The sequence below is a fragment of the Chionomys nivalis genome, chromosome X (assembly GCF_950005125.1).
Source record: "Chionomys nivalis chromosome X, mChiNiv1.1, whole genome shotgun sequence".
NCBI lineage: Eukaryota > Metazoa > Chordata > Mammalia > Rodentia > Cricetidae > Chionomys > Chionomys nivalis.
The window spans coordinates 18121904-18149384 of NC_080112.1; the positions used below are offsets into that span (position 1 = coordinate 18121904).

At 43.9% G+C, this 27481-nt stretch overlaps 1 protein-coding gene across 2 annotated transcripts in view; it reads right to left on the reverse strand.

The window, feature by feature from the left end:
* Positions 1 to 26959, reverse strand: part of LOC130867405 (integrator complex subunit 6-like) — a 56833-nt gene extending 29874 nt beyond the window's left edge. For both annotated transcript variants that reach the window (XM_057759373.1, XM_057759372.1), the window contains exons 1-6: positions 26517 to 26959; positions 26307 to 26384; positions 2078 to 2227; positions 1167 to 1256; positions 746 to 929; positions 358 to 486 (exon numbers count right to left, since the gene is read on the reverse strand). In XM_057759373.1, the coding sequence (XP_057615356.1) occupies positions 358 to 486; positions 746 to 929; positions 1167 to 1256; positions 2078 to 2227; positions 26307 to 26384; positions 26517 to 26627 (742 nt within the window). In that variant the 5' untranslated portion in view covers positions 26628 to 26959. The remainder of the gene's footprint in view (positions 1 to 357; positions 487 to 745; positions 930 to 1166; positions 1257 to 2077; positions 2228 to 26306; positions 26385 to 26516) is intronic.
* Between the last annotated feature and the right edge of the window lie 522 nt (positions 26960 to 27481).

Consider the following 27481-nt stretch of genomic DNA (forward strand, 5'->3'; position numbering starts at 1 on the left):
TATTTAGTGATCACAAGCGCCAAATCAGATCACTACTCAAGTGCCATACCATATTAGATATCCAAATATTCTGGGAAAAGATTGACAAAAGAATCAGTTTTAACTAAAAACTAGGGTTAGAAAAAGTACTAATTTTCTTAGGAAAATGTTTGCCATGAGATGGAGGTTGCGAGAATTTGCCCACCTAACACATGCATGGGTGAAGATGAAACATTAGTTGTTTAGATGGATGCTCATGATGACTGGAATGCACAAGGATACTGAAGATTCCACTGCCCCACGTGTTTAATATCTTTATTCTTCCATACAATATATTATGGTAAAAAAAGTATAGTTGCTTAAAAATGATTACTGTACCTTCTCCAACAGGAAGCGGATCTGGCCCTGTTTTTTCAAAATTAATAACTACACCACTCTGCACTTTTTGAACTAGTGATTCTAAACACTGATTCAACATTCTTTGTGTTCTTACACAGTAGGAGCGACCTATGCCAGAGAGAAAAATAAAGAGCACAAGTTTCATCAAATCAAACAGTGGTTCATAATACAAGTATTTGAAAGCCTAAAATAGGATTTAGAACAATCGTAACTACATTAGTAGGAATGTGGTATGAACAATGACCCTAAGCAGCAGAGTTCACAGACTGTAAAGGCAAGCAACCGAAGACTAGCTATGGCATTTAATAAGGGCTATACTCTCCTACCCCAACTTCTTCCTTCGGAAACCTGAAACAGCAGCCGTTACCTCCTGTGACTTCACACATCTGTGTGATGGCCGATTCATCAGTTGGTACACTCCCTAGTTGCTCTGGTTCGGTGGAAGCCACTCCAGGCAAGCGCAACACCAGGGCAAATAACCTTTGATCCCAACGAAAAGGTTCTTTGGTTAGTTCACTTCCAGGCAGAGGAGAATTCAAAGGAAGATGAAGCTGATAAGGCAAAATTTGGAAAGGTTCATCATAACAACCCGTACAAAAAACAAGAAGAGTTAAGAGTTAAAGGGTTCACTTTGCTTTCATGGAACACTACAGAATTAAGCCATCTCTCAAGGAGTACCAAGATAGATTTGGGCAAACTTTATTCTTAACTGGAAATACATGCCTCCCACAGAAATAGCTCTATGTTCTGTGCTATTTAGATAAAATTAAAAAAGAATTATATCTCACCTCTTCTTGAACGCTAGAAGTACTTGTTAGCTTGTTTCCATCTGTGATGGTAATTAAAATAGACGGCTCTAAGAAAAACGGATTTCTTCCCTAAAATACATTTAAAAAGCGTTAGAGCTGGGTAATGCCATACAACTGTACTTAGACGTCTACATTTGCCTGGCCAATGATCCCTCAAACATGACAACATTTTCCTTGATAAATAAGAAATAAAAGCCTCACCCATACTCGTGAACCCATTCACCTGAGTTCAAATCTTGGCACAGATTGGGGGTATACCTGTGGTATAGGCTCTGCAGCCTGGAGTCCACGTCTGGGGATATACTGAGAAGAGCGTTTAGGATAGAAAAGGACAAAGGTGGCAGCAGCAAGTGCTTCTCTGACCCCTTCTTTTATTTAGGGCTTTAAAAGTCTTGTATTAGATCTGGGGTGCACAGGGAGGAAGGGAGAAGAAGAGACGGAAGAGTGTCTCCATCTGACACCTTCCAGCATTTTGCAGCACCTGAGCGTATTCTCAGATTTCTGATGATCAAATGACAAGAAATTGTATTTATTGTAAAATCCATTGATGAGTTGATGTTTAAGAACCAAAAAAAGTTGACCGGGGCTGGGCTGTGGTGGCGCACACCTTTACGCCCAGCACTCAGGAGGCAGAGGCAGGTGGTTCTCTGTGAGTTCGAGACCAACCTGGTCTACGCAGCAAGTTTCAGGACAGCCAGGGCAAAAGAAAAATGAAGAAAAAAAAGGAACCAAAAAAGTTGGGTTTGCTTTGTGATTCTTATGAAATGTACATCTAAAAGGTGCATGAACCTCTTTTTGGTTGACACTACAGCTAACACAACTCTTGCCTAAACTCTGCACTCTGGTAAGTCATCAAAACAAATTAGCTGTACTCACTCAAAAATTGTTACCTGTCCATAATTGTCTATTCCAGATATTAATCTATTGAGATTTAACAAATCAAATGAGGATCTTAGAGCCTGACCAAGAGTAGTCAGTCCAGAAGCCTGAAGATTTTTCAGTTCGTTCATGAATGTGGCGTGATTTTCCTTCCAACCAGCCTGAAAAGCAAACATTGACAAAGAAACTCTCAATTATGCAACCAATAAGATAGAGCGCAAATAAGGACTAAATAACACAGTATCAAGCCTCTGACAAATTAATCCCTCTTTAAACTAATTCCATTCTATATCTCAACTATTCAAGTGGAACCAAAGTAAGCAGTCACTTTGCAAAAGTTCTACTAACTTTAATGATCAAAAGCAAAGAAGTCAAGCAAACAATACATTCATTCATGATAGCAGGCAGGAGGGCTTTGTTTCAAGAAGGTAATCTATATTCAGGCTCAGTCAAACCTACTCACACACATCAACCCCCTCATCTTAATGGTGGCAATGAGCAGATGAGCCTGGCATAAGGGCAGAGTAAACACCAATTGTTTTGTAAACGCACTGTCCTTGATGGGGGGGGGGGATCATTGAGGGTCTGAGCTACTGGAATTGTGATAACTAATATTCTTCTTGAGCAAATTTGCTTTTTAAATGACAATATAGAACTATCCACATAAGTGGCTGGAGAGATGGCTCAGTGGTTAAGAGCACCTGCTGTTCCTGCCAAAGACTCGGGTTTGGTTCCCAGCACATATACCGGGGAGGGGGGGGGCTCTCAACCAGCTCTAACTCCAGTTCCTAGAGACCAACATCCTCTTCTGGTTTCTGGGAGCACCTGCATGCAAGTGTGGCACATATACAGACAAGCAAGCACACATAAATACACATAGTTAAAAATCAATTGATCGGTAAATAAATAAAAAAGCCATATTTATTGGGAGACAATCCTGTTGGGACAATTAAAGATTCAGAAAGTCCCGAATCTAGAATAAGAAGGAAAAGAAAAGGTTTTGCAATGAAGTAACGGCTTCTAGACACCCCCAGAAGCTATAAATAGCAGCAAAGAGCCAAAACCTCAAGGTCAACAGCCAACTGTTGCTGTGATTAATTAGTTCGCAGAATTGGAGGAAGGAAAGGATTGTACTGCCCGGTCAACAGTGACTATAAAAACAAAGCAACAGTGAGGTCCAAGAAGAGAAGTCAAAAGACGGCGGTGGCAACTTTTAGTAAGACACAGAGGAGTGTGTCAGCGAAGGTGAATGCAGATGGCACAGCTTGGCCACATGGAAGAGCGAATGTCAGTCACTTGAGTCTGGAGGATCCTGAGGACAAGGATGATAAGCTGAACTCTGAAGGTACACTAACCAGGGCAGTGACAGTTAGAGTCCCAAAGAGCAAGCAATACAGAGATGTACCCGGTAATTTATGTTTACTATTTAGCTAAAGTCATAATGCCCATTATGAATACAACTACAGCAAACACTGTTCTAGTCTCATCGTCTCTCAAAGCACAATAAGACACAGAGGCTAAAAGAACAAATGAGCACAGTGTGAAGGGAGAAAGGACATTAGGACAAGCCTGAAGATGACATGTCTCATTGATGTGAGAAGAAGAAAAGACCATCAAAAGAAGAGAACAGTTCCTAAAAGGATGATCTTGCTGGAGAAGCACTAATAACATTATTAGTGCTCTGGATAGGATATATGGCTGAAGTCAAGGCTAATGGGATAATTTGGGCTCTGACTATTAAACGCTTTACACAGCACACTCAGGACTTTGGATTGCATCTGCAGCCCTGGGAAGAAGAACTCAGTGTTCTTTTTAATTAGGGGAGTGGTGTGATCAGATCTGCATTTTAGCAAGATCGGTCTGTTAGGAGCTGGAGACTAAATTGAGGGGTGGAGGGAAGACTGGAGCTTGAGGCAGGAAAACTGGTTTGGAGGCTGTTGCAGCAGCTAAGAACAGAAGTGAGGAAAGCCCAAGCCAGGGCGAAAGCCTGGGCTAGGGCGGCAGCCTGGGCTAGGGCGGCAGCCTGGGCTAGGGCGGCGAGGAGGAGAGGGGATAGCAAACTAGTGAGGGACTTCAAGAGGTGGTGGAGCTGGATGGGTTCAGCGCCGAATTTACTGGAATGGATGAGGGAAAAGGGGTCATGCGTTAGGTTTGGGTTTCCAGCTTGGGAAAACACGAACAATGGAATCTTTATTTCAGTCAGCAGTCTTAGTAACACTATAAATTTACCTTTCTACCTATATTAAGTGTTGAACTCGGAAAAGGCCACAGGACAGGTGTGACTAAAGAGAAATGACTGTTCTAATTTGGAAATCATTTTAAAACTCATCAGTATTGTCCAGTGTGGTAGGACCTGCTTTAGAAGCCCAGCACTCATATGGTGGAGACAGTGAAGCCAGACTACAAATGAAACCGAAGGCCAAGCTGGACTTAGCTCAAAAGGAGGGAGCAAGATGGCTCAGAAAGGAAAAGTGTTTGCCATCAAGCCTCGCCGCTTGAGCTCAAGTCCCACGACCGACGTTGTCCTATTACCTGCATATGTGTGCCATGACAAACACACACACACACACACACACATGAATAAATAAACAAAATGTGGGAGGGGGAAGGCTCTGCTGCTAAAGGCACCTTCTGCCAAGCTTGATGACCTGAGTCCAATCTTTAAGACCCACATGGTGGGGTGAGAGAAACACCTCTTAAAAGCTGTCCTTTGACCTCCACACGTACTCTGTGGCATGCTCGCATACCCCCCCCCAACTCCGGCACACGGCTAAATACATAAATAAACCATTAACTATTACCAATTTCAATGGGCAGCTGGGCTTGCTAGTTCGCCGCTGTAATTCAGCACTCAGTAGACTGAGGCAGGGCTGAAAGCTTGGAGCCAGCTTAATCTACAAACTGAGGGCTTGTCTCAAAAACAGTCAAACAAGAAACAAAATAGGGAGACAAACCAACAGGGATGTAGGGCCATGGTAGTGTTCGCCTAGCATGCACGAGGCACTGGGTTTGATCACCAGCAGCGGGTTAAGAAAGGAGTTGACAGAGGGGATCAACTCTCTGGCACTTAAAAGAATGCACGCATCCTGCCTTTTACAACTTACACACCTATTTGTCGGGATACTTACTCCTTAACATTTCCTTCCATAGCATAACTTGAAAGCATTGTACAAATGGTTTCAATGTCTAAATATCTAACATCTGTTTTAGGTCAGTTCTTAGCCTTTATATTGAATTGAACAATATGAAAAAATTTTAATGTCATTCCATACTTGAGTGCTACAATGTGTTGAAAGCAATGGGTTTCTTGATAGCTGCCTGGATCCTACTTCAAGAAAAAAAAAAAAAAGTAAATGGCCCTATATGTTTTCCATAAAGAAGAAGGGCTAGAAGATAAGAATTTAAAAATTTAGAAAACACTACTAATATAACTAATTCCTTCCTAAAAAGCCGTTATAAAGAAACAGCAGGAGAAAGTACATGTTAATATTCTCCATTCATTGCTTGAGGTTATAGCTTTCACAGTTCAATCCAGGAAAGCTAATGTGTCTTTTTCTTTTCAAAGTACAGATATTCAAACTCGGGTCTCTTGAATACTAAGTCCACACTCTACCACTGAGCCACAACCCCTAATGTTTCTTTTATCTGGACTGGGAACTGAACCTATGGCATCATGCATGCTGGACAAGCAGTATACCACCAAGCTGTATCCCCAACCAGGCATTTCTTTCAAATTATTCTACTTCTAAGACATTCTAAGACTCTTGTGTGAAATTACATATATATATATATATATATATATATATATTGGTTTTTCAAGACCAGGTTTCTCTATAGCTTTGGAGCTTGTCCTGGAACTAGCTCTTGTAGACCAGGCTGGCCTTGAACTCACAGAGATCCACCTGCCTCTCTCTCCCAAGTGCTGGGATTAAAGGTGTGTGCCACCACTGCCCGGCACTTCCATATTCTTGCAGAATTATGCTTACAAAGTACGTTCACGCTTCATAATGGCTCAGAACAATCCACCCAAATAGGTAGGTACATTATCATTCTATTTTGTTTGAACAAGCAAGGAAGGGGTGAGATTTGGTTCTTTTTCTGTGGAAGGAGCAATGATGACGAATAGAGGCACACGTGGCTACTCTATGGAGCACTTGAAATGCGCAGAGTCAAAATCAAGATGTGACATAAGAACAGAATCCATATAGGAGCTTTGCGTGGTGTCGAGGACAGAACCCAGGGATCTTCCCGTGCTAGGCAAGGAATCTACCACAGACTTACTTCCCCAGCTCTACACATGCGGTTTTGAGGATAGAGCCTCCTCCCCCAAATAATGCAAAATCTCAGTATTCATTTTATGCTGATTGTATTAAAATGATACCCTCTGAGACAAGTTCGGTTAAAATAAACTAATAAAGGGTTGGAGAAATGACTCAGTAGTTAGGAGTGCATACTGCTTTTGTAGAGGATACAAGCTGGATTCCAACAGCCCTGTGTGGTAGTGCACAACCACCTGTAACTCCAGCTCCGCAGGATCATCCCCCTCTGGCTTCTGAAGGCATATGGGCTCATAGGCACATACCCACATATAGACACACGTTTATGTAATTAAAGAATAAAATCTTTTCAAATGCACTAGCAAAGCTAGTAGGACACAGTCTAATGCAATCCAGGTAAGCTCCTGTTCTTTCTGTCTTAGCCTCCCAAGTGTTAAAACGAAATTTATATGCCACCACAAAGGGTTTTTTTAATGCTGCTACTTGAATATTTTAAATTGTATACGGCAGGCAATGTATTATTACTTTTGGTCACCGACAATCTGCCAGGGACTTGGAGGTCAGACATAAGGATTGGCCTTTGAGAGAACAGACAATGGAGTCATTACAGATTGCAGGGCCAGGGGAAATCAGATAAAACAATGCCTCTGAAAGACCAGTCTGGTAGCAACAACCAAAACAGACCAGAGGAAAGGAAAATGGAAGTCAGAAAAAGAAACTATATAGTAATCCAGGCTTGGCACAATCAGGGACAGAAGCAGAACAGGATAGAGGCAGAGTGAATTGAAAACCATATGAAATGCACAAGCCATGACTCAGTAATAGAGGGCAGGTCGAAAAGGGGAAGGAAGAGGACGACAGCGTTCCTATCCTGGGAGACCTAGAGAATGGAGGCTTCGGGTAAAGAAGTAACCTGGGATGATGAAATTCAAAGTTAAGCATTCCTTGTCTTCACAGATCAAGTTTTAAAGTTGTCTCGGAGATAATTCTGGTGGATAATGGCAGATAATATTTACCAGTGTTTATTCTCTAGAAACACACAAATGCAAAGTGTGGAATAAGATACAGATCATTCTTAGCTTAGCCTCAGAAGCACATACAAGGCAAGTGGTATTATTTATTTATTTATTTTGAGACACGGTTTCTCTGTAGCTTTGGAGCCTGTCCTGGAACTAGTTCTTGTAGACCAGGCTGGCCTCCAGTTCACAGAGATCCACCTGCCTCTGCCTCCCGAGAGCTGGTATTAAAGGCGTGCGCCACCACCGCCCAGCCGGCAAGTGGTATCATTATGTCCATTTTCTAGATGAAGACACTGAGGTTCATCCAGGCTAAGCCAGGATTTGAAGCAAGACAGCCTAACCTTAGAGCATCTCCCTCCCATAGAAGCCACTGCATACTCTTCCACATATTCTATATGCGACCCCATAGACAGGCTCTGCTAGATGAACTTCTAAGTTCAGGGTTAGTAGAGTTTTCAAATTTCATTTTCCCTAATGGCTAAGTACATAACACTTGAGGTGGGGGCAGTAAATTCAAAGTTATATGACCTTGGTCTAGCCCGTCATTGACTAACCTGGCATGTTCCAGAATAAGTGTCTGGGGCACTGTTTCTTCATCCAAGAAATGAAAGGGCTATAAAACCAATGCTAAGCCAGGCATGATAATACACGCCTTTAACCCCAGCACTCGAGAGGAAGAGACATCTAGGCAGTGAGTCTGAAATCAGTCTGGTCTACACAGAGAATTCAGGCCAGCCAGGGCTACACAGTGAGACCCTGTCTTAAATAAAAAACAACAACAAAAAACTAACATCCCTTCTGATTTTCATACCCCATAATATCACGCCCCATAACAATCCTTATAAACATTTATTTACCCTATAATTCTATGTCTTATAATAATCATTTAAGTAAAACTGACCAATAGAAGGAAAATACCTGCTGTCTTATAAAGTATGCTAATTTAGGCATTTAATTTAAATTTGCATAGCCAACTCAAAATATCTTTTCATATCAATAGAAAATTTCTGCATATCAGTGACCTCGGTTCTGTCCTGAGCTCTGCGTGACTGGTCACTAGCCACTTTTTCCCAGTTACACCAGCACACAGCAAAGAGAATCTCCTTAGAGTTGGAAAGCCTAAGAGGTTTCGCACCGACATCTTCTCTACCTTCTAACCTAACTGCTGGGTTTAGCACCAAGCAGCCAGTACTTCTTTCCCAGATATGCTAAAGCCTCTTTGAATTGCCTGCTTCGTTCTGACATGATATACTTATGAGGGAGGCTCTGTCCCTAAACAGACCAACAGGGGAGGGGGTATCAGTATGTAATATCTGAATCAGGAATAAAGGTGTTACTTAGAACTCGGAGCTGACTGTCATGGCTGATGCCTGTAATCCTTGCACTTGGAAAGGCTGAGGCAGGAGGAGACTGAGCTGGAGGCTAGCCAGACCCTGTCTCAAAAATACACAACCAAGGGACTCTCACTGGTTCTTGTGTCTACTTCTCCACTGGCTTCGAATGGAGGAGGGAAAAGAGAAGTATTTACCTGTCCTCACCTCCCACCCTCAAATCTCAGCATCCTGAACTGCATCCCATTTCTGAGTCCACTTCTCTCATGTAGGGTTGTTTGTAATAGAGGAACTCTGCCCTCTGTTAAACCATGCCAGGAAGTATAACCAAGTGAAGGAGTTAGAAGATCAACTGTGCTTGAAGGGGAGGGATGAGAGAGTGGCATTAGAGCCCTTTCTCAAAGCGTCTGTTCCATTTCTAAAGGTCATTTGTAAGCCTTTTCCAAAATATCAGTGACCTTGCTTGACTTAGCATAATTCATAAGTTTAATCAACACTGTTAACATTCCCATCCAAAGTAATGTATAAAGATTATTAAGCCAGCTACACTTAAATGTCCATGTAGGAAGTGTCCCTTACAGACTGTGCATAAACTGAGCAGCTATAAAGAGAAAAATAGATTATTGAGATTCTCTAGTATGGTTAGCTATTGAAAAGGTACCTGCAGTGGATCTTTTCAGAGAGAAGAAAAAACCCTTACGCCGGGCAGTGGTGGCTCACGCCTTTAATCCTAGCACTCGGGAGGCAGAGGCAGGCGGATCTCTGTGAGTTCAAGGCCAGCCTGGTCTATAAGAGCTAGTTCCGGGACGGGCACCAAAGTTACAGAGAAACCCTGTCTCAAAAAACCAAAAAAAAAAAAAAAACCCTTACATGTTACAGTTCTGTCACACAGCAGGCAGTGATCTCTCTAGAATAGCACAGCTTCCAATGTCCCCAACTTAATGCTGGGCCACTGCACTTACTCATGTGGGGGCACATTTGCTCCTCAACCTATCTTGACATTCTCCTGCTGGTCCAGTCCAAGACTCCCCAGCTGAGGAGAGCCCTTCATAGCGACCGAACAACAAGAGCTGCTGTTGACACCAGGGAGACAATACACGGTGCTTTCCCTCCTAGACACACATTTTGTTTTGCATGAAAGGAAATGAAATCAGCCTGCTAGTATTTGTTCTTCACAAGGGTATGCTAAAGAGCTATTCTAGACTTTGTGCATCTTTGTAGATGGTTACAAACTGGATGATTAACGGATTTGAGTATTTTCCCAGATGTCCCAAGTTAAAGCCACAGAGTCTAAATATAGCAGGGCCATCAATTCTCTTGTTGAAAGATAAACAGTTTTCCTTTTTTCCATCTGCTCTCCATAAGTTTAGGGAAAGCTGCTCTGCAGCAACCCAGACAATTGGAGTAAATCAATTGCAACAGTATTTTTTAACCAATTCACTTTCTTCTTCAATTTGATATCATATCATCTTTGTAATCACGAACAGTTTCGGTGTCAGTGAACTAATGAGTAAGATGGAATGATGTAAAAAGTGATCTCCCCAGCTTCTTCAAGCAACCTTCTCTCTCCAGAAGACAAATGGATTCTGTCTTGGTCCCTGCCCTTAGCTTTATGCCAAATACTTTAGCAACTTAAAACTTTCAGTGTCAAGAATTTTCTCCTCATCATTAAAATAGATTCCAATACTTCAATTCTCCACTCACACACCCCCACTTTGGGGGCTTGTTTTGGTTTGTTTTCGGGGGGAGGGTTTCAAAGTCCTTTTTGTAAAAATATTGATTTGTGCTTGGTGGTGGAAGCACATGCCATTAATCCCAGCACTCATTCGGGAGGCAGAGGCAGGTGGATCTCTGTGAATTCGAGGCCAGTCTGGTCTACAGAACAAGTTCCAGGACAGGTTCCAAAGCTACACAGAGAAACCCTGTCTCGATAAACCAAAAAGGAAAATGATTTGTTTCATCTTATTCATGTTTTGCGTGTTGATGTGTAGGGTACCATATGCATATATGGTGTACAGGGAGGCCAGAAGAGGGCATCGGATCCCTTAGAACTGGAGTTACAGATGGTTGGGAGCTGCCCTGTGATGCTGGGAACTGAACTCTGGTCCTCTGCAACAATGACAAGTACTCTTAAATTGCTGAGCCATCTCTCCAGCCCCGCTTTTAGCTTTTTTTTTTTTTTTTTTTTTTTTTTTTTTTTTTTTTTTTTTTTTTTTTTTTTATGAGGCAGGGTCTCATTCTGTAGCCCAAACTGCTCTGGAACTCAATATATAGAGTGGTCTGGTCTTAAACTCATGGCAGTCCTCCTGCCTCAGCTTCTGAAGCACATGAAGTTTCTAGACAGACCTAGAACTGTTTTTGGACTCCAGTCTCCATATAAGAGATGTATCGATAACTGAACACCGTGGCAGCTGAAATCACTAAAATAGCCATTTGAATTGTTTTCATCTAAGCTACCCATGAAGGGAGGTGTTAAACTTAGGAAGCCCACATTGGGAAAACACAAGATCATCACAAGAACGGAACTGTCACTTTGTGAACCTACCTCCTCCTAAAAGCCTCATTTCACATGACATTTTGCCACCCTCTGTGACACATTATTTCCTTCAATACTGAGCTATTTAACTTGGTTTTCTTTGTGAAGTTTTTCATTTTTTTTTTCTTATTTGATTTTAGCCTAGAACCTGCTATGTAGAAGAAGCTAGCCTCAAAGTCACAGAGAAGCGGTCTTTGGCTCTTGCATTGGACTCAAGGTACTGATACTTTTAGGAGGCTCAAAGAGTGCATTTCGTTACTCTTTGATTAGTATAGCTCTTTCTTACAACATACCTGTTTAAGGACGGACTGTGCAATTCTCTTGGATTTCTTTTTGTTTGAGTTACTTCTTGACGGCCTCTGTGTCTTTGAACTTGCTAAAATGTGAAAAGTTCATTCTAATTCACTTCTAAATGATTTCTCTGCTTGAGAACACAGAATGCTATCATTTCATGGGTACGACTACTGATGTCCATCCACGTGCTTCAGACAAGACAAAAAAAAAAAAAAAAAAAAACCAGGTGCTGGCGGAACTCACCTTTAATCCCAGCACTCAGGAGGGAGAGGATCTCTGTGAGTTTGAGGCCAGCCTGATCTACAAAGCGAGTGCCAGGACAGCCAGGGCTGTTACAGAGAAACCCTGTCTTGGGAAGAGGATGTGAATTTGGTTCCTAGAACTCACATCAGGGAGCTCACAACCCTTGCACCTCCAGCTGAGGAGATTGAGCACCCTCTTTTGACCTCTGTGGGCAGCTGCACTTAGATACAGAAACACACATACAAACAAACAAATCAGTAAACGTTTTTAAAAACTACTGTGCAAATTGCATGCACTTTTGTTTCAATATTGCTTTCAATATTAGACTTGTTTTTCAAGGAGTCTCACTATATAGCTCGGGCTAGCTTCAAACTCACAATCCATATGCCTTAGCCTTCTGACTACTTGAAAGTCAACTATGTGACATCCAGCCTAGCTACAGTGACATTTTTATGGAAAACATATACATAATAAAAATGCACAATAACGGCCTAGGGGAAAAGCACACATGGTCAGGAATGAGACTGAGCAATGCAAACAGAACAAGACAGCTGCCCAGAACAGAACAGCCATTTATGACTTTATAATATTACACAGCAACTCTTCCCAATGGACTACTTGCTTTTTTAAAAAAAAAATAACAAAAAAGTTATAAACTGATTTGCACAAAAAAAACAACATGTATTCATTGTTGAAAATCCACACATCAAAAGAAAATGAGTCTGTTCAATCGACCTTCACCACCTGGATTCTGAAGTAATCGTTGATAGGAGTCGTGTGAAAACCAGACTTTGTAGCAGCAAACAGAAACAGTATAAATTGGGGTGCCACTTGCCAACTTAAACAAGCGTGCCGTGGAACACATTAAGCACCCCAAGGAGCTACTTTCCAAAACTTCAAGTAATTTCTAAATCACCTGGAATTCCAATCCTCAATTACTCCATTTCCTGCCTTTCAGTCCTACAGTCTTCCTCAGGAAGGAACCATGGAAATAATCCAGTCGGATCCTTTCATTTAACAGATGAGGAAACTGACACCATAAAAGGTTAAGTGACTTGCCCAGGGGTCATGGGAGTAATTAGTAGCAGACTCAAGTTAAAAACCTAGGTCTCCTGCCTTCCCGCCCAGCAATGTTCACACGACTAAAACGGCACGAACTGCAGGAAATCGTGGCAGTGGAAAGTGTTGCTTTCCAGGCCGGATGTACTATGGCCAGGTTTTGAAATTTGCTTTATATAAAGATACCTAGGTACTGAATCTACTTTTAACATATAGCGTAAAAGCATCACATTGAAATGCAGTTTACACAGGGCATAGTGGCACACGCCTTTAAGTATAGCACCTGGGAGGGAGGAGTAGGCGAGTATCTCTGCGTTCAAGGCCAGCCTTGTCTGGGTAGCAAGTTCCAGGACAGTCAGGACTATAGAGAGACAGCTGTCTCAAAAAAAAAAAAAATGAATAGCTGGGCAGTGGTGGCGCATGCCTTTAATCCCAGCACTTGGGAGGCAGAGGCAGGCGGATCTCTGTGAGTTCGAGACCAGCCTGGTCTACAAGAGCTAGTTCCAGGACAGGAACCAAAAGCTACGGAGAAACCCTGTCTCGAAAAACCAAAAAAAAAAAAAAAAAATGAAATTTACAGTGTTAATATACCTGTGGAAAAGTTCATGGGAATGAAAGATCTGCTTTGTGCATTACTGGCATTCCTGTTTGAGAAATAAGGCAGAGGGATTCCTTGCCGTCCAATGCCATGGCTGAATTAAATGTTTGATACTGTCCCAGGAATCCCACAGTCTATTGCCTAGTTATGCAGGCTCTCTTCCACGGAGACAGAAATGCAGACACTGAGACTTCTCACTAAACAAATGTGTTTCTAGGCAACTTCGGGGGCCAATTTAAAGCAAACCATCTTGGTCTGGTTCAGGCTAATAAACCACTAAAGGTCATACTCCACTCCCTCCCCCATTCCCTTAGCAGCCTCTCTCCAGGCATTAGAAGAGCAGTTTAAAAGCACCTTCTGTCACATCACCCCCCCCCCCAAGTCACACCCTTAATGGGATACTTTCAGGCCACTTCCTTCCCTCTCCCTCCCCCACCCCAGGCCTCCAGTTGCCTGGCTGAGGATCTCTAGTTCCTTTGTTAAGTGAGGAGCTAAGAGTTGTGAGCAGAGGGGCGAGTCACACTCAGCAGGTCTAAGAGATGGTCTGGCTGTGTGTTAGACCAGAAATGATGGCGTATAAATTTATAGACAGACACATGGAGCAGTTCCCAGGGAGCTCTAAAAAACCAAGCAAGTTAGACTTGGCCCTGTAGGCATGGAGAGTCTTTGAAGGTTCTTGGGGAGGGTGATGTGATGAAATGAGATCTTAAAGAGAGCTAACATTCGGTGTGAGTGGAGAGAAGGACCATGGGAGGCCCCTGGTGGACCAATCTGACGGTTGGTATAGTGTTCAAAGCATTCAAACATTGAGCACATGGACTGAAGTAATGGCAGCAAAACCTAGTTGAAGATAGGCGTGTAGGAGGCATTTCAAAGGGATGACAGCTAGGTCACAGGAAAAAAAGATGGAAAGAAAGAATTAAAGCTGCATCATGGTTTGCTGTAAATCCTAAGTGATTAAAAGATGGGAGTACAGAAGGTTTTAGATCTGTGGATGCTCTACCCGTGACGGAAGACATATCAGAGTCAGCTGAGAGACCTGGGTGAAAAACACAAAGTGGGAAGCATCCGTGCAGACAGAATGGCTGAAACTATGAAAGGTGTAGGATGTGTGCCGGGCAGTGGTGGTGCACACCTTTAATCCCAGCACTCAGGAGGCAGAAGCAGGCGGATCTCTGTGAGTTCGAGACCAGCCTGGTCTACAAGAAAAAAACAGAAAGGAAGGAAGGAAGGAAGGAAGGAAGGAAGGAAGGAAGAAAAAAAGAAAGAAAGAAAGAAAGAAAGAAAGAAAGAAAGAAAGAAAGAAAGAAAGAAAGAAAGAGCGAGCAGGATGAGTTCATTCCACAAAGAAAAAACGAAAAAACTTAGGAGCTAAGATAGAAAAGCAGAGAAGCAGACTAGAGGAAGTGACAAGTTTCTGGAAGGAAGAGGCAGTTACTTTCAAATTTAGCTAAAGGCAAGGGGAAGAAACATTAGTAAACTCCTTGGGAAGTAATGCAAAAGCCCAAGGCATTCTTTTTTAATTTGTATTTCTTATTATTGTGCATGTGTGGAAGCCCACACGACACGGTGCAAATGTGGAGGTCAGAGGACAACTTTGGGAAGTCAGTTCTTTCCTTCTACCTTTAGTGGCTTCGGAGGCTCACACTCAGGTTGCCAGGCCTGTGACCTCAATGTTTTTGCCCAATAAAATCGCATCAGCCCTGTCCAAGTAGTTCTAAAGGAAAGAAACCCCAAGGCTTTAATAAACCATATTTTCTCAACAGTAGCATTCCTTGGCTGCACAAATAAAACTGTTGAGTCTTTTGTTCAAGAGCATTCACGTCCCAGAGTTTGGCTGCTGGTACTAAGTTTACCTGGTTATTCAAGCCAAGGGGCAGGATGTGAGTAATTAGAACAGCGGTTGTCAACCTTCCCGATGCTGCGACCCTTTAATACAGTTCCTCATGCTGTGCTGACCCCCAACCGTAACATTATTTTCATTGCTACTTCATAACTGTAATTTTGCTACTACTATGAATCAATATAAATATCTGATATGCAGGATATCTGATAAGCTAGCCCAGTGAATAGTCACTCACTGCCGTTGCCCCACCCGCGCCCCCTCCCTGCCCAAGGGACTGAGACCCACAGACTGAGAACTGCTGAATTAAAGCATGGCAAGTAGTAACGAGTGGTAGAATCAGGAGAATTTATACAAGGCTCTGCTTTTTCTGTGAGCCTATGGCACACTACCACAAAAGTCTGCACGTAGTGTTTTCCCAGTCAAGACCTCAGTGGTCATTCTGCCAGCATCTCCGGTTCTTCTTTGAAACCCTCCTCTCCATTGCAGGTCATCTAAATAAGTAAGAGAGAACTGTCTGTGTCTGGTGCACGCTTTGAGGAGCATGGGAGGTCTGGATGAAAGGAGGACCATACCAGCAGGGGAGGCAGAGTGACAAGTGTCTGGGGTTGGAGAGAGATGGTTCAGAGGTTTAATAGCACTGGCTGCTCTTCCCAGAGGTCCTGAGTTCAATTCCCAGCACCCACGTGGTGGCTCACAGCCATCTATAATGAGATCTGGTGCCCTCTTCTAGTGTGCAGGCGTACATGCAGGCAGAAGGCTGTATCCATAATAACTAAATAAATTTTAAAAGCAAAACAACAAAAATCCTGCTTCAACTACAGGTTACAGATTAGAAGACGTCTACCAAGCGTCTTCTGTGGATGGCTCTAAATGCTTTTCTTCCCTCTCAACAGTAATGTTTATCATTACTGGTAAAGCAATGAAACAGTCATTTCTAGCCATCTCTGAGTAAGCCAGTTTTGCCAAACACCGGGCCTCCTCAGCTTCCCCGCTTGCCAGAATAGACATAATGTACCCTATCTCAAGCTCCATCCGCTCCGCACCCGAATGACTCCACATATGTGCTAAAGAGGGGTCCAGCTGGGAGATATCAAAGACAGAATATGTACAATAATAGTCACCTAGAAGTAGCCAACCAGCCAACTAATAAAAATAACATTTGCCACAGTCATTTCCCCTTGCTGGGTGGTTCCTATGCTCTATCATCTTAGAAGAGTTTCTGGACTGGAGGCACGCGGCTATCAGCTGTGTTGGCTAGCCTCTCTGGGCCCCAGATAAACGTCTCTGACTTATCAACTAAGTGCTGATAATAATACCTTTGACACAGGCTGACAGGGGAGATAAACTAAATAAACACCTTATATTCACTGGCAAACTGCCCTGTATATAAGCCTTGCTCAGTAAGCGTCAGCTGCTATTATTAGAAAGTAAGAGTTTGAGTGCTCACTATTCCAAGGAAGCAGATACAAGTCAATTCATATCTAAACTATATGGCATGCCATACAGTCTAAACAACACATTTGACCATAAGATAGGATTTAGGAGGACCTAAACCTTGGCTATAAACTTTTCTTTCTAGTGCCGGGGCCTCACACACTCAATTAATCTAGCACTGAGCCCCACTCTAGCCCCTCCCACATCTTTTGCATGTTATTAGCAGGCTTATCTGTACTTGCGTCCTCATAATTACACATTTATCCTTTAAATTGGAGCCTTTATAGAAACAATGCAATCAGATGGCCCTGGAAACCCCATTAGGAAGTCAAATCCCCAGGAGGCAAAACTCCTAGGTACTTTCTTGCCAGGTGGACCACCCCACCACAAGGAATCACTCACTCCCCTTTCAGACTTCTGATGACTCCCCATGAGAAGACCGGGCTGTGTCAGGAGCATTAAAACCTCCGTGAGAAAACAATTCAAGCTCCCTTTTGTTTTTTAGGTTTGCACTATGCTGAGCTGAAAAGTGGATTCTTTATCCACTTTTCCCGGAGAATCTGGAGCCAAGTAGCTAGAGAACTCTAATAAGGGGCACAGTAAAGACCTTAATAAATACTTTAACAGCACTGAAAGCCTGAAACATTTAGTGTCACCAACGAAAACATGTTGCAAATGGAATCCTGAATTATCACAGTTAGATTCGTTCACATGTGTACTACATTATACTTAGCCCAGGAAAAAAATTCTAACCCAACCAGTTGGGTCAGCAACTGCATCCAAAAACCTAAGCAACCAAACTAGCTTTTGGTACAGCCAAGAATAGGATGCTTTCATATTTTGCCCCAGGGCCGAAGGTTATCGAGCCGTCAACTCTGAACTGTAAGATAACCTTTCGTGTATAAATGAGGCCTTTATGATGGTGTTCATTTTAAACAGGACTCTGAGAGAAAGGATCCTCCTCTTCAGAAACAATTTCCAGGGCCTGAACATCAGAAACTACCTTCAGAAAAAGGACAGAGTGGCCCTGCTCACAGAAATACAGTGTAAGTCACGTACGTCACTTTATATTTCCAGGCAGCCATGTTTTGTTTTGTTTTGTTTTTTTAAGTAAAGCTAAGAATGGTGATATGTGCCTGTATATCAGTCTTTAGAGGCCTCTAAACAGGTAGTTAGCAGCAGGAAAATCACTTGATCCCAGGGGTTCGAGGCCAGCCTAAGCAACATGGTAAGACCACACACACATACATACACACACTGAGACACACACCAAAAAAGAAAAAAAAATAACTGGATTATTATGGAATTTAACAAAAATAGAAGAAAAATATATTTGCATTGTCCAGCACACTTCTAAACCATCCCCTTTTGAAGGGCTCAGCAATCACACATGGCTTGTGGACGCTATGCTGAACAATAGAAAAATATAAAATTTTGGGCCACTGACATGGGTCAGTACTTATTCCCAGCCTGCCGACCACAGTCCTACCCCTGCCTCCACACAGTGGAAGGGGAGACCCAACACCCTCTGACCTCCACACATGCATCAGGGTGGCCTGTGCCAATGAGCACAAGGCCAACAGAAAAACACATAAGCCACTGTAAAACGTAGAACTAGCTGGCATATTTGAAAAAGACATGCCGACGCCTCTGCCATCTCAGCCCCTTGCTGTCTCTATTGGAGCCTTTTCCAAATCCTCACCCAGCACTGGAAGAGCCAAGCTCTGACAGAGAGTTCTGAGGAAGAAAGGGGGAGTGGAACAATGGATGTGTTTTTAACAAATCAAGCTGGAAACCCAAACTCATTACCAAGAATAAATACAATAGTTCTATGGCCGAGAACTATGGGTTAAAAGGCTTTCTTGGGGAGGAAGCTCTGGAAAGTCAATCATCACAGGCAACCCTCTAGTCAAGAGATAAGTATACCAGGCTTCCAACAACTACCCGTGGGCTTGGACTAGATCTCTTATGCACACTCTCTAAGGGAACAGGAGACTCCCGTTTAAAGATCTAAATGAAAGGAGTTATGTTTTCTTTATTCAGATCCCACCCCCATCCACATAGAGGCCCCTTCAATCTGGCCCTTCCCTAGAAAGCACATTTCTCCCCACAACATAGAACAGATGCCTTGTTCGGCTACTGTGGAACTAAGAACCCTGTGTTCTCGGCAGTTCGGATTCTCTTCCAGAAGCGAAGACAAACTGAAAAGGAAAATATTTGCCTTCTTACCTGCACCTGGCCCCTACATCCCCGATCCCAATGCCAAGATCAAATACTTTCAAGTAGCCAGCACTAACTGAAAAGCAGGCAACTTCAACTAAACCTCCTGCGTGCCACCACCTCGCCACTTCCTCTCCACAGTGGCCCTGCTTCGACAAGTGCTGTGAAATACTAAGCAAACAGACGCAGACAACAAAGCTCTTCTCTCCAAATCCCCCTCAGACACCTTCTTCTCAGGAGAAATATACAAACAGTAGCTTGTCAGTTTTAAAATTCCCGTGCCTTCTGTCTGCACGAGTCAGAATTCGGATGAGACCACCTGAGTTCTCAGAGAATTACATACCCTCACTCCTTCACCTCCAGCCCTTTGGTTGAGTCCAGCACTCTAGGACTCCCGCTCTCCCCTTGAGCTGGCTGTTTCTTGGTATTACCCTAGGTCTGTACAACAAAGCCCGGTTCACAGAGGTTGTTCAATAACTCTAAATGCATGCAGAGACTGCAGAAGTGGGGAGGTACTGTCAGACCATCCTTGGGAAGCACCATTTTGATCGTATCACTGCAGTGATAAAAGTTGCATTTCCCTGAAGAAAGAGATACTGCGGGCAGTGAGGGGAAATTAGCATTGTTAATGGTGATTACTATCTAGAGAGGTCTCAAAGATGGGGGTGAGGGGAGGAGGAGGCTTTTGTGTATACACATTGCCAGAAATATTCTTTCCTGTTGAGTACCTACTAAGACCTAGGGCCTCTCTAGTACTAGAGGTACAAATATCCCTGTGTTCAAATACACGCCTTTAAAATGCTCGTATTAGGGAGCTCAAAATGAACACTAACACAGTTAACATGCTAGGAGATGTGGATGTATCTTGGCAGCAAAACACTTGCCTAGCATGCATGAAGCCTTGGATTCTACCTCCAAAACCAACACCACACCACGTACCACACACACACCACACACACACACACACACACATAGTAATAAAGTGCTAAATGCAGAAGGCAGCAACGGAGAAAGTATTAAGAGAGCAGAGTTAGGGAATCACAAGGGGAGTTGGTAGAGTGCCTGGAGAGGCAGTGGGAAAGAGGAGCCAGATCACTTTGGAGAAGGTACATTGAAAGGTGGACGTTGACTGGGTGTGGCAGGCTGCAAACACGCCTTTAATTCTAGCACTCAGGAGGCTGAGGCAGACAGAATAGAGAGAAAAACGGAGCCCAATAGGGTGCCCCACGCCTGTAATCTCAGGAAACTGAGGCAGGAGGACTGTTCAAAATTCAAAGTCAGTCTGGGCTACCTAGCGATACCCTGGGTCAAACAAAACCAAATGAAGTTGAAATATGTCCAAGTTACAGAGAATGACATGTGCAATGACATGGAAGTGAGAGCTAAGTGAGCTTGGGGACGAGAGCTTCCTTTCTCCTGATGACTGGAGCCTGGGTTCATGTGAAAAGAAGAAAACCGAGAGACACTGTTGGAAAAGCAACACAGGTCCAGATCAAGGCCATTGCTAGTATCTAGCTCAAGGTTTGTGTGCTTTATTCTGACACCTAATATAGAATCCTGAAGGATTTGAAAATAATTTTTTCTCTTATTTTATTCAAGTTTTTGGAAACAGTATCTTACTCTGTAGCCCAGGCTATCTTGGAATTCACTATGCAATCCAAGACAGTTGAGAACTCATGTAAATCCTTCTGCCTCAGTCTTCCAAATGCTGTAATCACAGTAGTATGCCACCATGCTGGGTTTGGTTTGGGTTTGGAGACAAGGTATCAATATGCAGGTCAGGCTGTGGTTACAAGCATGAGCCACCATGCCCAATGTCTGTCAGATTTCTCATAGGAGAATAACTAGCTCATTTTCTTTAAAGACCAACAAACTTAGCAATGAAGGGGAAGAACGACTAGCTACCACAGTGACCCAGGTGACAAATGCTGACAATGAGTGGACACAAGAAAGGCTTGGGATACAATGCAGATGAATTAGTACAATGTCATCCATTTTCTCCTAGAATCTTCCAGCTGATCCATAATCTAAACGTTGTGTTTTAAAAATTACGCCTTTGCCAGAGACATAATCTTCTACAGTTAAATCTTTCTGTCTCTTTTTCTTGTTTCACAAGAACTGTTGTCAAATGTTTCACGTGGCTAGTGAAGAAGGAAAGTGAGACAGAAAGTCAAAATCAAGCTAGCCATGGTGGTACATACAGTTCATCCCAGCACCTGGGAGGCAAAGGCAGGCTAATCTCTGTGAGTTCAAAGCCAGCCTGGTCTTACATAAAGAATTTCAAGGCAGCCAGGGCAACATAGAGAAAGAGGGGAGGGCCAAACAAAATCATGGGGCCAACAATTCATCACCAACGTGAGTGTGCGCTGCTTTTGAGCATTTGGGGATTTTGAGTTTGAAAAGTGTCTTGCATTATTACCTAAGATGGCTCTCACAGGTTATGTTGCTGTTATTTCACCCCCAAAACATTTCTACGGATTCTTAGCCATCATAATAGAGGACTCCCTTAAAAGATGCTCCTTTAGCCAGGCCACAGTGGTGCATATCTTTAATCCCAGCACTTGGGAGGCAGAGGCAAATGGATCTCTTGAGTTCTAAGGCCAGCCTGGTCTACAAAGCGAGTTCCAGGACAGCCAGGACTGTTATACAAAGAAACTCCACATTGACCCCCCCTCCCCCAAAATAAGAGTTGATCCTGTAATCACCTAGTTAAAATCCTAAGAAATGTCTGTTACAGGTATCATTTCTTAAAAACTTTAGGTTTACTTCCTCAGTCTATAGGCCAGAATTCTTCCGCTTTCCAGTTCATATTGACAAAGGCGTGCAGACACCAATACGCAAAAGTAGCTACACAATGCGATAGAGAGCGACACCCAAGACAGTCGCTCACGTTTTCCAATGGGGTATGTTTTCAAATTACTGCTTTAGGGGGCTTCTTTGAAACATTACCTCCTCTTATTTATAACATACTTCTGACCACTATTTATACATGTATTTCAACTATTTCGGGAAAAGCGATTCTGGGTTATGTTAAAAATAATTTCCTATAAATAAAAATATTTTTAATGAAGTAGCTTCAAATATGAAACCACTTTGAATACTTTTAGTAGGAGAGAGCTCAGGCTAATGGCTTGCTTTCCTCTGACAAGCCCGCCTCTCTCGGTCACAGAATAAACGGAAATTATGATTCATAACAAAACAAAACATACAAGACAGCAGAATCTCAGCCAAGACCATTAAGAACTATGCCACAAAACCCCTCACACAACATTTTTAAAGCCCTGTACTATATTCTTCTTCTAAGGACACACTGGAAATTACGAAATACTAAACAGTGGTATCCTAGCTATGTACACTGAAAATATACTGCATATATATAAAGTGTTAATACTTGTAACACAATGTATGAAACATGTTTACAAAGCAACACTAACACAGATTTAACACACAATATTTTCAATTCTATGTGGTCCCTAAATCAAGCTGAATTCCACCCATTCAGAGTGCTGCAAAAGGAACAGGTATGAGCGATATTAAAAGAGCAGACAGCTATGTGCCAAGAGGTATGCCACACAAAGTTACTACGTCTTTGGTGAAATGCTATATATTACATACCCAACAGCACACGTTAGTGAAAAATTCCTGTTGCAATAATTTCTCCCACAGATTTGGTCTCAAAGCTTGTAAGTGGATATACTGGGAAGAGTTGCATGCCTGTTAAAAAGAAATCTCCCAAGCAAATGCACAATTCATGCCTATTACAGCTGCAACAGAAGAGGGCCTACCAGCAGAATAAAAGTCATTTGGAGGCATTTAAAGCTGGATATAATCCAGATCTGAGAAGTAAACTATTACACTGTTTCTGCAGCCCGGAGAATGTGAAAATAACACTCACTCCATCTATTCCGCAGAACAATTTGCTACCAATAAAACACTAGCAAACCATCACTTTGCTTAACGGGCCTCTGGCCCCTAGCAAACAGTGAAGTTTCAAGGAGGAACTAAAATGCCTGCTGACAATCAGAGAAGGACCTGTTTGTTAGCAGGTGTGAGAGAAAACAGACCTACAGGGTTCTCAGCCACTAGCAAGTGAAAATCTACACTGAACTTTGCAAAGAAAATATCACCAGAAGCTCTGAGGTTTCCGAATTTCTAAGCAAGCTACGACCCTAAAAAGCAAAAGAGCTAAGTTCTTACAGGCAGAGGAGAGAGGTGGGCTAGGCAGGAGGTAGTGTCCAAAAGAGAAATTCAGAAAACTCTTACCCAAATATGATCTATCAATAGTAATGTTGATAAAGGACAAGAATATTATTAGATTCTTAACCTTTCCTTTCACCCAGATAAAATGAAAACCCTGAAAAGGCTCGGGAAGACATAAAGACTAAGATGAAGTAATTAATAATTAAACATAGTATACTAAGTATTTTCTCACAGTTGACCTACAGGGAAAAGATATCAAAGGAGAGCTGGGCGGTGGTGGCGCACGCCTTTAATCCCAGTACTAGAGAGCCAGAGGCAGGCGGATCTCTGTGAGTTTGAGGCCAGCATGGTCTACAGAGAATGCTTCTTGTTTAAGGGGAAAAATGAAAATGAAAAGTGGTAGGATGAAAAGAGCTAAAGAGAAATTTTCAGTAAAATAATATTGAACAATTTCTTCTGTTCCATACAAATACTGAAAGCTTCGTAAACAAGTGACTAAGATACACAGCCATTGAAAAGTACATGGCAAACCGGGAGGTGGTGGCGCAGGCCTTTAATCCCAGCGCTTGGGAGGCAGAAGCAGGCAGATCTCTGTGAGTTCGAGACCAGCCTGGTCTACAAGAGCTAGTTCCAGGACAGGCTCCAAAGCTACAGAGAAACCCTGTCTCGAAAAACCAAAAACAAACAAAGTACGTGGCAATTCAGTATAATTCTCTGCATAAAAGAAGTAGGGAAAGCAGAGGATAACTAAGCACAGTGGCTGGGAATGTAGCTCAGGGCAGAACACTTGCCTAGCACTCAGAAGGGCCTGAGTTGTGTCCCTCACACTGAAGAAACTAGTAGGACCACGGGATTCAATTGCTAGACTTAACAAGATACAAGAATGGCTGTCAAAGTGGAGCAAAACAGTCTATTCCTTCCAAGGGAAAGACTGTAAACTGTGATGTAATTCTTTTCCTTCTCTCTCTCTCTCTCTCTCTCTCTCTCTCTCTCTCTCTCTCTCTCTTTGTGTGTGTGTGTGTGTGTGTGTGTGTCTCTCACTATATAACCATGACTGACCTAGAACATCCTGTGTAGACTACACTGACTACACTGGCCTCAAACTCATAAAGATCTTCCTCTGCCTTCTGAGTGCTGGGATTAAAGGCATGCAATACCATGACAGGCAGTCATGGAATTCCTATAACTCCAAAACTGTTTTAGGAACTGTTATGAGTCCGCACAAAATGCTCAGTAAGCTGTACCTTTAAAGAAAAAGATAAGGAAGTTCGAGACCAGCCTGGTCTACAAGAGCTAGTTCCAGGACAGGCTCCAAAGCTAGAGAAACCCTGTCTCAACAAATAAAACAAAAAGAAAAAGATAGGTCCACTGTTTTTGTAGCTTAGCCCCTCCACTGCTTCAAATTACTGAGTATATCTTCAAATAGGCACACTACAAATGGTATAGGCTCTTACTGTTGTCAAAAGATGTAAACATTTGGACTCTGATCTTATTTTATTTTTCTCCGGTGACGACAGAATGTTTGCAAAGCTTCCTATTTGTAAATGCTCCCTCCATCACTGAAACTTAGGTCTCCAACCCTATGCTCGCAATTATGTTAGCCCAGACTGGCCTGGAAAGCTGCCATTTTCTAAAAACATATGGCATTTTACAAGATGTCTAGTAGCTCGATTGGGGGGGGGTAGATAAATAAAAATTGAAAACAAAGCAATAAAGCCAGAATAGGGTTAGGAGGAACCTACAAATTAAACTTTTAATCAAAGCTGAGACTTACCAAATAAGTCTCTTGGCTTTCATTATGTCTGAAAGAATATTCTTTGGCTAACTTACTCACCTTGACAGTTATCTTTCATTAGAACAACCCACTAGACCAAGGCTTACAACACATCCAGACTGAACATCCTCTTAATTTACTGAGATGATTTGGGACGGAGAGAGAGGACACACGCACTGGCAAAAGACATCAGGGATAATGGTAACAACCTTCTAAAATTTCAACATGCAAGCTCGATCCTCATGCAGGATGATTTAACAGTTTGAGTTCCTCTTATCAAGCCACTACAGGCAAACCAGTTCTTTATCTCTTCATCATGGGAACACAAAAAACTACCCCACGGAGGCTAAGGGTCAGTCCCTGCGAATCAAATCATCGAATTTGACTAGTGTATCTGCTCTGAGTCCAATCGTGCCCTTGGCAAATCCCTATGCAGCTAAGAGCAAACCTAATTTCGGATGCAAATAGGTAGGCCAGCTCCCTGAACCTCTGGCCCCTGTTAAACCAGTTCCCTAAGAAGGTTCTGCGCAGGCACCTCCCCCCTCCCTGCCCCCCCCCCCCACATTTGGTGGTTTCTTTGCAGGAATTTCCAATGAAACAGCAACAGTCGCTAAGGTAACTGAGAGCCGGACTAAACCTGACTGAGCTGAGAGCAGAAAGGAGCTTGCAGTGTTTGGGAGCTGGGAGTAGCATAGGCTAGCCATTTCCGAAAGGGTGGGGGCACAGGAGGAGCGGGAGGGGCCGGGGCACGGGAGGGGTGGGAGGGGCGGGGGCGGGGTCCACGGGCTCGAATGCAAAGGAGCAGCTCCCAGAGGCCCGCTCTAGTGCCACCCTGCGCTGGGCAGGAAGAGGAGGGGAAGATGGGGTGGAGGAGAAGCCGACGGGAGCGGGAGGAGGGAGAGGAAGCCCGGGCAGGGCGGGCCGAGGGATGGAAGGAGGGTCCAGAGGAGGAGCTCGGGCAGCAGGAAAGCCCGCGCTGGGCTAGGAGCACGTTGGGGCGGAGTCCCAGGCGAAGGGGCCGCAGCCTCACCAAGGGCCTTGAGCCCTCCTTCCTTGGCCTCCTCCCCTCCCTCCTTTCCATCTCAGCAGCGCCCTCACCCTGCCTCCGGCTGCCTCATACAAAAGCAAAATGTCCGCCATCTTCCGAGGCAATCGCGGCTGTCGCGCTAGGAGCTCGGCCCTCCTGTGCCTTCTCTGCACGGGCTGCCCATTCTCGGGTCCCTCTCTGCGACCCCCCCCCGGCCGCCTCTGACCGCCCCTGCGCCCCCTGGCCTTTGGCGCCCGGCACCCAAGCCTGTCCCGCAGGGCGACGCAGGATCGCCACGGGCGGAGGCAAAAGGGGATCAGCAGCTCAGGCTGGCGGACGCGCTCGCTCTTCCCGCCCGCCGCACCCCCGCTGGCCTGTTTACCTTGATGCAGTACGGAGGCTCATCATAGGTGACCAGCATGTACCTGTCTCCGCGGCTGGCCGGGTCCCGGGCTCGCAGCTGCGGGGCGAGGGATGACGGAGGGATCGCGTAGGAAACGAGGGGAAGCGATACAAACGTTACAGAAGCACCTCAGTCCAACCCCCCCATCCCGCAGGAGCGACCCCCATCTCTCCTCTCCCCTCCTTTTACCTTCAAGAATAACTCCACAGCGCCTTTGGCAATGTCCAAATAGGAGGTGCCCAGGTCAGTGCGCTGGTTCATGGAGGCGGACGTATCTATGAGGAACAGCAGGATGGGCATCTTCCACTACACCTTTGGTTCTGGTCCCCACTCTCCCGGTCCCTTTGCCCTCGCTGCCACGTATGGCTACCCAAATCCTGAACTCTCGCAGAGCCAGGGAGCAAGAGGAAGGGGGAGATGGAATGGGATAGATGGGACCGCTCCTGGCCTCCTCTTTCTGCAGCCCCAACTCCTCTCCCTCCAAGGGAACTTGAAAGTGTGAGTGTGTGTAGGTCTCGGGGCCGTCCCTCTTCCCCTCTTCTGCCACCACCACTGCCTGCCGCTGCCGCTGCCAGGACTACTGCCGAAGCATCCGTCCACGCTCACTAGAGCGCTCGCCCCAGACTGAGAGCCCTCTCTGTTCACTGACACAACTTCTGTCTGCTCACCTACCATCAGTACCATGTGACCAGGACCCACGCCATTGGCTGCCAATTATGTTTAATTTGCATATTCATTAGATGACAGGGTAAGGGGAGGGACTTGGGTCAAGCCTCTGAGTTGAAGTTTGAACCCTTGCTGGAGGTAAGGGGCGGGAGAGTAAATGACCCTCTTTAAGCACAGATTCTCCTTTAAAGGATTGGGAAGCCGTTAAGGGTAATTTGTTTGGTCGTTTGGATGGATTTTCTTTTGTGCTTCAAAGATGGTGATTCGAAAGGAAGAGAGAATTGAGCAACAGTTGTACAGAAACAGATGTTTAGGCAGGCTGCACAGAAACGTTGTGCTAACTACAATCAATCAATCCTGCCAGTGGCTAAGACCAAAACATTTCAGTAGCAACAAACTTCGTTCCTGGCCAGACTTGCTCGAATTCCTTTAGCTTATTCCCTCTTCCTGATCAGTGTTTATGTGTCGTTTTCTCAGCTGTATTCGGC